Genomic DNA, 12732 nt, shown 5'->3' with positions numbered 1-12732 from the left:
GAATGACATGCCATATAAGCACGTTAAAGTGACTAGTGCTATGTACGACAACAATATTGCTGCAGCTAAGGTAGGAAGAGAGATTAATTGATGGGTCGATGTGAAATCGGGAATTAAGCAGGGCTGTGTCTTATACCTTAATACCAATTATTTTGATGAGCTTTGTCCCGAGGAACGCATGAAAGGTTATGGAGAACATGGCATCAAATGGGTAGATGAAAATCTCCTAGACTTGAATTAGACAGCGGATTTGAGTATCCTAAATAAAAATGTTTGCAAAATAAATAATTTGAAGGAATTGGGAGTTATTATTATGGGGAGATTTTAATTCCCAGGTCGGTAGAAATAGGGATAGATGGTATCCTAGTCTAGGTAAATTTGGTGTAGGAAAAGAAAACAGCATTGACTACAAACTTTTGCCATGTTGTCGGCATAAAAGTCTAGTTATAACCAATACGGTGTTTCATCATAAAATGGCTCATAAGTTAACATGGTATTCACGTGATGGTAAGACAGCAAACCTTATTGATTATGTTATAGTAAACCGAAGACTCGCAGGAAATGAAAAAGTTTGTGATACCTTGGATGTGAAGGAAGCTTTGTTTTGTGAGGAGGAATTAGCGACAGTACTAAAAGCATTAAAAAATAATAAGGCTCCAGGTGCTGATAGGGTGGTAAATGAGTTTCATAAATATGGGGGCTCGGAGGTTAGAAATAAGTTACTGAAGATAATGAATATGATTTTTCAAAAAGGGGAAGTACCTAGCGGATTTAGAAGAAACCCTAATTAAACCACTTTATAAGAAAAGTGAAAAGAGTGAGTGTCGTAATTATAGAGGCATTAGTCTGGTCTCTGTAGGTAGTAAATTACTTAGTAATATGATACTTTTTAGACTGAGAGATCCCGTTGACAAAGTTTTAAGAGAAGAACAGTGCGGTTTTAGAAAAGGTAGAGGATGTGTCGATCAAATTTTCACTCTTAGTCTAATAATTGAGAAGTGCCTGAGTTTTCAAACACCTTTGGTCCTCAGTTTTATAGATTATGAGCAAGCGTTCGATTCTGTTGATAGAAGAGGCGGTTAAGGTAGGAAATCAGGTTAGCAGCTGCTTTGTATTAAATCAGGAGTTAAGCTGGGTTGTGTTCTATCCCCCTTTATATGGATTATTTTGATGGACTTTGTCTTAAGGAGCACAGAAAGGCAATAGGAGACCGCTCCGACAAAAGTATGGACGCTCCGAAAAGCGGATGAAGATTTGCTAGATGTTTTCCAGAGAAATTGCTTAAGGATTATTCTGGTACCCGGCTGACTGACCGTATGTCAAACAATAGGCTATACGAAAAATGTGGTTCAATACCGCTCTCTAGGGCTATAATGAAAGAAAGGTTGAGGTGGCTAGGGCATGTTGTGCAGATGAAGGATGACAGATTGCCGAAGATTGTTCTTTTCGGCCAACCGTCTAGGGCTAAACGAAAGCAGGTCGTCCTCATCTTGGGTGGGAGGACGTCATAAAGAAAGATTAAATGGAAATCGGAACTTCGTGGGTGGGTGTAAAAAGAGAGGCTTTGAATAGATTGGGGCGGAGGAGAAGTGTGCGTAGTTCTGTTGGCCTCAGGCGGCTTGGTGCTACGGTGAGTTGTTAGTAGTTAGAAGTAGTAGTAGTTGGGAGTTCAAGGTGCGAAAATAGATGTAAAAACCAATTTTAAGAAGTTTAATCGTTTAATCGTTTAAATAAGGAAAGTAGCAGAAAGATGTAACGTTGGCAGTGAAAAAGTCAACCAAGTGGATAGTTTCACCTATCTGGAGGTGAAGAGGTGGCTGATATTTTTATGGATTTTTACTAGGATGTAAAAACTCGAACAGCTGAGGCACTTTTTTTTGCTTTTGTGTTTTCTACTTGAAAAGTTAAGAAGAACAGGAAGACAATTCTTCCAGCTAACACTAGAATATTGGAAGCCACAGTAATGACAGTCGTCACGCATGTCTTTGAAATGTCGGTACTTCGAAATGTTAAGAAAGATATGTTTTCAGAATAGGTGTCTACCAATAGTTTTAAGTACCCTTTAGTTTAGACTGAGACTATACAAAAAAAAATAAGCTGTACGGAAGAGATGGTTTGATATCAGTTTTTAGGGCTATAATGGAAGAAAAGTTAAGATGTCTAGTCCACATTTTACGGATGAAAAAAGATAGAATACCAGAAATCGTACGTTTGACCATCGCTCTAATTGGCCGGAAAGAGGTCATAAGAATAAATGTATAGGAAATTGGAGCTACATAAGAAGTAAAGAGCGAAACTTTGAATAGATTGAGTTGGAGGAAGAGTATGCACAGCGGTGTTTGCCCAAGGGGCAAACAATGGTTGCTCAGATTGAGTTGTTAGATTGTTAGATTGCTTAGGTTGCTAGATTGTTGCTTGTTGCTAGATTGTTGTTAGATTGCTTAGATAGATTGAGTTGGAGGAAGAGTATGCATAATGGTGTTTGCCCGGGGGGCTTGGTGCTTCAATAAGTCGAAATAGTAATTGAAGACATAGCTTTTTAGGTTAGGATTAATAGAGCCTTAGCATAAAATCTGAGTCAGGTACCCTTTTTTCAAAAAAGAGATCTTCAACTCATTGGCAATTAGTTACAGATACTGTAAACGTACTAAGTAAACGTTTTTCAGTTTATTACCTTAAAGCTTTCAAGTTCATTACTCAAGTTTGCCAGCCTATCTTCAAGCTGACATATCTTCTCGCCATATTCCCCACGTATCTTGAATATCTTGTCTTCATAGTCGGTTTTCAATTTTTCCAGTGCATCATTGTGTTCTTTCTTCAAATTGCATAAGACTTGTTGGAAATCTGTAAATACTAAATAATTAATTTAATTCCTCTTCTTCCTTTATTCCTGCCACCAGGCCCAAATCTCCAGACTAAATTCATATTTCTTAGATTTTAATCATGTAGTTCCAGGATTATGCGGTATTTATATTTTTCCTTGGTGAACATCTTTACAGCAAGCACCCTCACTCGGCACCTCATCATATCTCCAAAAGGAACTCCTTTTACCTTTCCTCTTGCATTTTTTTTTTTTTTTTAATAATGAAAGACGACGAATGTTCAATCAAAGGGTGCTAGACACATCAGTCTTACACCATACCGTATTTCTTATAAGCTAAGTGCTAAAGGGAATATGTTCTAGAGGAAGGCCCAACTCTTCAAAAATAGAACAACCATTTGTATGGGACATTTTACAAAATCAGGTAAAAAATCGTAAAATGTAAAAATAACGAGATTTTGGGTGCCAAATCAAGAAGCCCTCCTACGTATGCTGTAATGCTAACTTCTCCTTTTTGATCTTAAAATGCTGATCTTAATGTTGAATCTTTGATCTTAAAATGTTGGATCTTAAAATGCTCTCCGGAAAACAACAGACTTTAGCACAGAGGGGGTTGAAGAGGTGGCACCTCACCTTAAATGTAAGATAATTTCTTTCTATTTTATGTTCATCAATGTCTAGGTACAATCATTATCTACCAGTCATAATTTGCTTCCCCTTTTATAAGCAAACTTGATTGGTTCATAGTGACGTACGCATCAAATCCTAGAATTTGATGCTACTAGAATTTGATACTAGAAATCCATAGTCCGCATTAAATCCTAGTATTTGATGCTACTAGAATTTGATGCGACTAGACTTTGGTACTAGAAATTCATAGTACGCATCAAATCCTAGAATTTGACGCTACTAGAATTTGATACTAGAAATTCCTTGAATATTTTTCCTTGGTGAACATCTTTACAGCAAGCACCCTCACTCGGCACCTCATCATATCTCCAAAAGATTTTTCTTGAAGACTCCTTTTACCTATCCTCTTGCATTTTTTTTTTTTTTTTTTTTAATAATGAAAGACGACGAATGTTCAATCAAAGGGTGCTAGACACATCAGTCTTACACCATACCGTATTTCTTATAAGCTAAGTGCTAAAGGGAATATGTTCTAGAGGAAGGCCCAACTCTTCAAAAATAGAACAACCATTTGTATGGGACATTTTACAAAATCAGGTAAAAAATCGTAAAATGTAAAAATAACGAGATTTTGGGTGCCAAATCAAGAAGCCCTCCTACGTATGCTGTAATGCTAACTTCTCCTTTTTCTTTACGAATAAGGACTTAAGAACAATTAAAATAAAATGACCTTCTAATCTTGTTCATCTTTACCGCACGCGCTGTTGGAGAGAAATATGAAATCATTGAGGGGAATGAATAACGAATAAAAAGCAGCCCTTGTCAATAGTAACTGAACTTTCAAAAAACGGAAGTTTGGAAACCATTTATGCATTAAAAGAATATGTTTATATACTCAATCCAAACATATAAAATTCAATAGGTTTAAAATTATTCACCGAAAGTTATAAGCAGAAAGAAATTAAATAATTTTGGGAGAAAGTCAATATACCCTCAAAAAGGCGTTCAATCTTGGTGAGAATTATTCCATCTGAAAACCTTCACGCAGAGATTAAAAGTTCGTGTCGTCGAAACACGGAGTTTAATATTTTTCTGAGAAGGGGTCGTCACCCAAGCCTTTTTGTATTTTTCTGAAAATTTCCGAAACCGCTCCGGAACATGGTAGATTCCAATTCACCCAATATTTGAAATAATTTAAACCTACTAAACCGCGCAAACTGATACTGTAAAACTGTGAAAATATATTTATTTATTAATATGACTATTGATTGAAAACTAAGTATAAAACAAAACTGTACAAACTGTAAAATGAAAAAGTACCTTCATGTTTACAAGCACAGTGGTGGGAAGCAGAAACTTAAAACTGATATAAATATAGCCATGTCCGTGTAAGAGGGTCTACGACCCTCATCAAACCCCCCTTCTTTGCGCTATAATTTCAAAATTTTTTCAATGCTTCAAGAATGACTATACTAGCACAAGACAAAGGCAACAAAAAGCAGCAATGCTTTAAGCTAACTTGCAGTTAGCAACTAGCTATATTTGTTGGATCTTAAAATGCTCTCCGGAAAACAACAGACTTTAGCACAGAGGGGGTTGAAGAGGTGGCACCTCACCTTAAATGTAAGATAATTTCTTTCTATTTTATGTTCATCAATGTCTAGGTACAATCATTATCTACCAGTCATAATTTGCTTCCCCTTTTATAAGCAAACTTGATTGGTTCATAGTGACGTACGCATCAAATCCTAGAATTTGATGCTACTAGAATTTGATACTAGAAATCCATAGTCCGCATTAAATCCTAGTATTTGATGCTACTAGAATTTGATGCGACTAGACTTTGGTACTAGAAATTCATAGTACGCATCAAATCCTAGAATTTGACGCTACTAGAATTTGATACTAGAAATTCATAGTCCACATTAAGTCCTAGAAATTGATGCTACTAGAATTTGATGCGACTAGACTTTGATACTAGAAATTCATAGTAAGCATCAAATTCTAGAATTTGATACTAGAAATTCATAGTACGCATCAAATCCTAGAATTTGACGCTACTAGAATTTGATACTAGAAATTCATAGTACGGATCAAATCCTAGATTTTGATGCGTAGCTAAGAACACGTACGAAGGGGGCTTTATGACATATGCTTCTTTGGTTTATATATGTATTAATTTAAAAAAAATCTACAAAAGATATTTTTCAAAGAATAGTAAAGAGCTACATCAAACCAAAGAGGAGTAGAAATAAAGTCAAATAACAATTCAAAATTAAAACGAAAAAAAAAATCACCCAAAACGAACATTAATTACAATGAATAATGAAGTCAAACTTAAAACCAACAGAAATTACCACAAACAAGAGCACGACTAACGCTTCTAAGCCTTCCAAGGGCCAAAACGTCATTTGCGCGTTACTGGTCCAAGGTCCAATATGCGAAAGATAGTGAACTTTAAATCTGATGAACAAGTTTAAATTGGTTGTGATTGGCTTACGAAAATAAATCGAAAAAAAAACAATGGAATCAAAGTACACTTTTTAGCATAGAAATACAGGACAGTAAACTCGCTTTTCCTCTTTGGTTTAATACTAGAAGAAATTTTTACCCTGATCGTCTAAAATTTAAACCTATTTTCGAACTTATGTCTTTTTCCTTGAAAAAATATGTGCAGACCTTATCCTTTTCCTTGGAAAACATTTGTAGGTATTTTTGCACTAATTTCTTTTTCACACGGATAAAAGTCTCTTAAAAATTCCCGGTGGCCTCACCAGTTTAACAAATTGTGCTCCTTAAATCTATAAACCTAATTGGTCTTCTTTTCATCATATCTTGATGAGCCTACGGACTGTTTTGTCTAATTCGGAAACATCACTTTTCTCTAATGGCAAGAGGCAAGCAAAACTCTTATGAATAGAATTTGTGATATAACAGAGTTTATAACATATAAAAAAATGCAGTTTTAAATGTGAAACACTACCGTCATTGTTAGGCTAAAGCATTAAAGATATAAAACATAAATGCTGCAGGGAGAAGAACAAAACCTGAGGATATTGTGCTTTATGATAATGGTTAGTTTTTTTCCTTTATTTCTAAAACCAAATCAGGCTGAATTAGCATCAAAGAAAAAAAAATAAAATAAGATATATGTTTATTTTTAATAATCACACATCCACATTAGAGGAAATAGGGACGCTCTCTTGGATCGCTCCTGAAGACTAACCCAGTTAAACATGGAGAAACACATAAAAAAATATATAGTATTTTTGCCTGAAAAGCATACTTTCAAATAGCACACCCCAACCCTGTATAAAAAAGATATAGTTATCCTAAAACTTTAGTTGCGTGCATCTATATTTGCTAATTGTACATTCTAAATACAGCAATGCCATATAAAAAATAACAGTAATAATAATATTATTCCAATAAAAAACTTAGGCTATTTAAATTACCACTACAAACACTAAAATCGTTAAGGGTCAAGTCAACTACGGCCAACAAGCTGGCAAACACCATCTTTCGTCCCATCCTGTTTTAAGTTTTGTTTTGGCAACCTTTCAATAAATCCTCAAAGGTTCGAATTATTTTGTTTGTCACGTTCTAGTCTAATCTGGAGTGTTCACTTTTTGTATCACCCCTATCCACAAAAAAATCGTTATTAGTATTTTCTTGGGACGCAGTCTTTGTCTATCCTGGCGAAACATGCTAAAAGAAACAAATCTATGAAGCAAAAATAAACAAATGAAATGAAGAAGACGGTAAAAAGTGTATACTAAGAAACAAAATAATAGCTGGCATGGAAATAGTTCACCAAAAACTTGAAAATACCTGGAAAAAATGCAACTGGAACTATAAGCATTTGAACATAAAAGAACCGCAAAAGTGACTGAAAGATGTTTCAATCTCTTTGCGCAAGTAGAACTTGCAGTTTTGGCATATTCTCTGAGGTCACATATGTTTACAACCGGTCCACCCAAAAAAGCCACACTTGCGTGGGCACTTATTTATCGCATTTGCATTAAGAATTTATACAATTAATAGGGTACTTAACTTCTTTCTCTTACAATTAATTTGTTTCCAACTGAAAGTCATTTAAGTAGTAATTAGTGAAAAAATGGGGGCATTTCAAATGAAGATCAAAACATAAAAATTGAGTTACGTCTTCATTTTCTAATGTTTGAGAAATTTGCCCTATCCTCCCCAACAAAAACTTAAAGTTTTTCTGGAGAAAAGAAATTTGTGCATCTTTACTTGGTTAGAAGCAACACCGTCAGTGGGGCAAATTCCCCTTGTGGTTACCCCCCTCCCTAAATAGAATACTAATAAGCAAGGAAGAACTTGTTCGAAATGATGTAAAAAATTATATTTTCCACATCCACTCACCTCCTCCCCAAGAAAAATGTTTACATTTCCCCCTTTCCTAACTCAAAAGATAATTTGTGATTGATTACACTAAAAAAAAAAAAAAAACCAGCAGAATCAGAAAACGTCACAGGTAAAATTTAATAATTCCGACTTGAGTGAGAGGGGAGGGGAACCTACAGCACTGCCTGGTGAGAGCTACATCAGAGTCAACGTAGCAGCATTGATCAAGTAAGGTACAATATACAGCCTATCGCATTTATTTATTATTTTTTGCCAGCCACTTCATATAGAAACTTAGAGAGGTCTCAGAAGGTTGGGTGGGAGCTCATTCAGTCGGAATGTGATGGTTCTAGAGTCCTTTATAAGATTCGAAAGTGATAGCAGGTTGACCCTTATGGGCCCTTTTCCCTTGAGCAACCCCACATCTTCTTTTGGCATCGAATCGTAAGTAGAATAGGTCTATGCAGTTTGCCAAGGCCCCCGTACAAACAGGTTTTTTCTAGTAGTTACAGATCATCACACTCTTTGCCAAGAGGAACGACGCAATTTCAAAGTTCAATGTCTTTTTGGTGATAAGCCCAGTATTCTACAATGCTCGCGTAAAGCATCTAGTACCACAGCCAGTGATTGCGTTTTTTTTATGTTAAATCTGTGGTCATTCATATTTTATTTGTTTATTCGGGTTTTTTTTTTTAAAACTTGGCTATTAGTTTATTGGGTTTAATTAATATAACGAGTCATGATTTTGAAAAGGGTAAATAATTATTTAGTTTAAGATATTTTAGAAATTTTTTTGCGAAAATATATTTGAGAAAAGATATTTGTGTAGACGCTTACAAGGGACATTGCTAGAAAGTATTCAATAGCTTAATTGAAAAGTAACGATAGAATGACATTGTGACTTGACCTAGCTTTACCTCGCCGATGTGGTCTGTATAATCCTTAAGTAACGTTTGAAAAATTTGTTCAATTGACCCTTACATGGAGTCCAAGGTTTAGTAGGGTTTTTGTTTGCAGATAGGTGTGATGAGACCGCGGCATCAGTTAAAGGGTAGACAGTTGCAAGGCGTGTGTCTGTTAAAAACGGGTTCAGTTACATGGAGGGGTCAGTTGCACGGGGGGTACCCCTTTTTCTTTTAGTAAATCGGGCTCCCTGTTTTCAAAATCCCTTTTTATTCTGAGGCTTGGAGCATTTGGTGACTAGATATTAAACGTAATGAAATTTATCACGGAGGTTCAGTTGTACAGGGGTTTCAGTTATACAGGGGTTCAGTTACATGGGGGTTCTTTGTGTTAAATAAGTAGTTTTTGTATCTTTTAAAAGAACTTTACGGGGATTGAGAGACTCAGTTGCCTAAGTCCGTGTGATTTTTATTTACTTGATGCTCATTAAAAACGAAATTTTTCTGTTAAATAAGTAGTTTTTGTTTCTTTTAAAAGATCTTTACGGGGATTGAGAGACTCAGTTTGCTAAGTACGTGTGATTTTTATTTACTTGATGTTCATTAAAATCGAAATTTTTGTGTTAAATAAGTAGTTTTTGTATCTTTTAAAAGAGCTTTATGGGGATTGAGAGACTCAGTTGCCTAATTCAGTGTGATTTTTCTTTACTTGATGGTCATTAAAAACGAAATTTTTATGTTAAATTAGTAGTTTTTGTATCTTTTAAAAGAGCTTTACGGGGATTGAGAGACTCAGTTGCCTAATTCCGTGTGATTTTTCTTTACTTGATGGTCATTAAAATCGAAATTTGTGTGTTAAATAAGTAGTTTTTGTATCTTTTAAAAGATATTTACGGGGATTGAGAGACTCAGGTGCCTAATTCCGTGTGATTTTTCTTTACTTGATGGTCATTAAAAACGAAATTTGTCTGTTAAATAAGTAGTTTTTGTATCTTTTAAAAGAGCTTTACGGGGATTGAGAGACTCAGTTGCCTAATTCCGTGTGATTTTTATTGACTTGATGGTCATTAAAAACTAAATTTTCGTGTTAAATAAGTAGTTTTTGTATCTTTTAAAAGAACTTTACGGGGATTGAGAGACACAGTAGACTAATTCCGTGTGATTTTTCTTTCCTTTGGGGACAAGAAAAAAGTAATATTTTTTTTTAATTAGTATTTTTTTTTACATTTAAAAAGATCTTTAGGGGTAGTGAGAGACTCGGTAGCCTAATTCCGTGTGATTTTTCTTTACTTGTTGGTCATTAAAAAAGAAATGTTTGTGTTAAATAAGTAGTTTTTTTATCTTTTAAAGGAGATTTACGGGGATTGAGAGACTCAGTAGCCTAATTCCGTGTGATTTTTCTTTACGTGATGGTCATTAAAAACTAAATTTTTGTTTTAAATAAGTAGTTTTTTATATTTTAAAAGAGCTTTAAGGGGTTTGAGAGACTCAGTTTCCTGAGTCCGTGTGATTTTTCTTTACTTGTTAGTAATTAAAAACGAAATTTTTGTGTTAAATAAGTAGTTTTTGTATATTTTAAAAGAGCTTTACGGGGATTGAGAGACTCAGGTGCCAAATTCCGTGTGATTTTTCGTTACTTGGTTGTCTTTAAAAACGAAATTTTTGTTATAAATAATTAGTTTTTTTATCTTTTAAAAGAGATTTAAGGGGATTGAGAGACTCAGTAGACTAATTCCGTGTGGTTTTTCCTTACTTGGTTGTCATTAAAAACTAAATTTTGGTGTTAAATAAGTAGTTTTTGTATCTTTTAAAAGAGCTTTTAGGGGATTGAGAGACTCAGTTGCCTGTTTCCGTGAGGTTTTTGTTTACTTGGTGGTCGTTAAAAACGAAATTTTTGTGTTAAATAAGTAGTTTTTGCATCTTTTAAAAGAGCTTAACGGGGTTTGAGAGACTCAGTTGCCTAATTCCGTGTGGTTTTTGTTTACTTGGTAGTAATTAAAAACAAAATTTTAGTGTTAAATAAGTAGTTTTTGTATCTTTTAAAAGAGCTTTAGGGGGTTTGAGAGACTCAGATGCCGGTTTCCGTGTGGTTTTTCTTTAATTGGTTGTAATTAAAAAAGAAATTTTTGTGTTATATAAGTAGTTTTTGTATCTTTTAAAAGAGTTTTAAGGGGTTTGAGAGACTCTGTAATGCACTAGTTTTTCAGTAAAGAAACTCAATATCCTAAAAGTGTTTAATTGAAACTTTTTTAGAACTTCTAAATTTTTCAACTTTATTTATTTCTTTCTTTCTGTACATAACTTAAAATGTCAAAATATGCTTACAGTTCTAACAATTGCGCTCTATGATTGGTCAGAGACACGATGTGACTTTCCCACTGGCATTCTATGACCGGTTCTTGACAGCGCTCTGTGATTGGTCAGAGACACGATGTGACTTTCCCACTGGTATTCTATGACTGGTTATTGACACAACCTAATCTATTGCATGTATTAAATCAGTATTTTTTACGCAGTGGAACGATAAACACATAAGTCATATCTTTAAAAAAAAAGTGAAGATGGAACATTTTAATAAAGTGTGTTTACATAACAAGGTTATTGTAGCATTGAATGCCGACAAAAAGAAATATTTAAACTTTGAAACAAGTACAGGTGGTAGCACTATTGGAAATGTATGCATGCATTGTCATGACAGTAAGGAATTAAATTTCTTTGGAATACCGAAAAAATTCAACTCTTATGTTGGTGGTTATGCGAGATTGAGATCTCCAGAGATGATTGCACTCAAAGAGAATGCCAACATAAAAATAATCATTGATGATAGAGGACAACTCCTTGCTACTGTTGCAGGTAACACATTACCTACTGATACATCCAATCGTCACCTTTCAGGTATTAGCATTCAACGGAAGATCAATAAAAGAAAGTCCTACTCTTCTACTAATATCGTAAACCATATCTTGTCTATGTGCCGAAACTGTTACCTGTGTAAAAATAATGTGATAATAGACAGTGAAATTGCCAGAAAAATAAAAAGGGCATTGTCAGAAAATATCACGATGGAATATAAAGATGAATAGATGAAAAACAAAGCACCAGCAAACGTTACTGCCATTGGTCAAACAGTCATTGAACCAAATAATACCAAAGACGAAAAGCATATTGAGCCTTTTGATGAGACACCAGTAAAAATTGTGTATGACTCAAAATGGAATAATGATTATTCTACTGATTACGAACTAAGAGAAGACAATAGCTATAATATCAAGAGAGAACATGGTGAACTATTTTATGGAACAGATTCAAAATGTCCAAAGTTAATTGTTGATATTAATAATTTATAATAATATATTTATTGTATTAATATTCTACATATCATTATTTCATTAAAAATATATTTTGCATTACATTGTTATGTGATCATTATTTTTAGAGTACGCTAGCATATCAAACGTTTAGAATGTCTAATAAAACGTCGGAGAGGTAAGAAAAGGAATTTGAATACATCTATTGTCAGACACATGGGGACAAATTTTTTCTTGAATTCACCTCCTGTATAAATAAAAAAAGACATTTCATTCAATAAATTATGACTAAACTCTAAGTAAGCTAAAAACTCTGTCTTGAAGTTACCTCATGGATACACAATGCAGAAATTTCATTCAAGAAATTATCAAAAATTGTAAGTAAGTAGCAAATTCTTTCAAAAATATGTTAATACGTTTAAGCAATAAATATCTTTAAGCTTAACGCGTCTTTATTCTTTAGAATAGTTTTATTCATTTCATTAAATTATGAAGAAATTGTAATTAAGTAACAATAGCTTTCTTTAATTCGCTTCCTGGACAAAATACAGATATTTAATTCAAGAAATCATAATTAAATCGCAAGTAAGTAATAAAGTCTTTATTATTTTCCCCTATTGGATACACAATACTGAAATTTTATTCAAGAAATTATGAAGGAATTCTAAATAGGTAACACACTCATAGCAATACGTAACTGAAC

The 12732-nt window shown here is 34.0% G+C and overlaps 1 protein-coding gene across 2 annotated transcripts in view; it reads right to left on the bottom strand.

Annotated features, from left to right (window-relative positions):
* Positions 1-12732, bottom strand: part of capu (formin protein cappuccino) — a 380358-nt gene that overhangs the window by 52827 nt on the left and 314799 nt on the right. For both annotated transcript variants that reach the window (XM_089093489.1, XM_089093490.1), the window contains one exon: positions 2675-2844. In XM_089093489.1, the coding sequence (XP_088949615.1) occupies positions 2675-2844 (170 nt within the window). The remainder of the gene's footprint in view (positions 1-2674; positions 2845-12732) is intronic.

Source organism: Artemia sp. Qi Xiang Cuo, chromosome 8 (assembly GCF_049724085.1).
Source record: "Artemia sp. Qi Xiang Cuo chromosome 8, ASM4972408v1, whole genome shotgun sequence".
Taxonomy (NCBI): domain Eukaryota; kingdom Metazoa; phylum Arthropoda; class Branchiopoda; order Anostraca; family Artemiidae; genus Artemia; species Artemia sp. Qi Xiang Cuo.
This window is presented reverse-complemented; position numbering and strand designations above follow the sequence as displayed.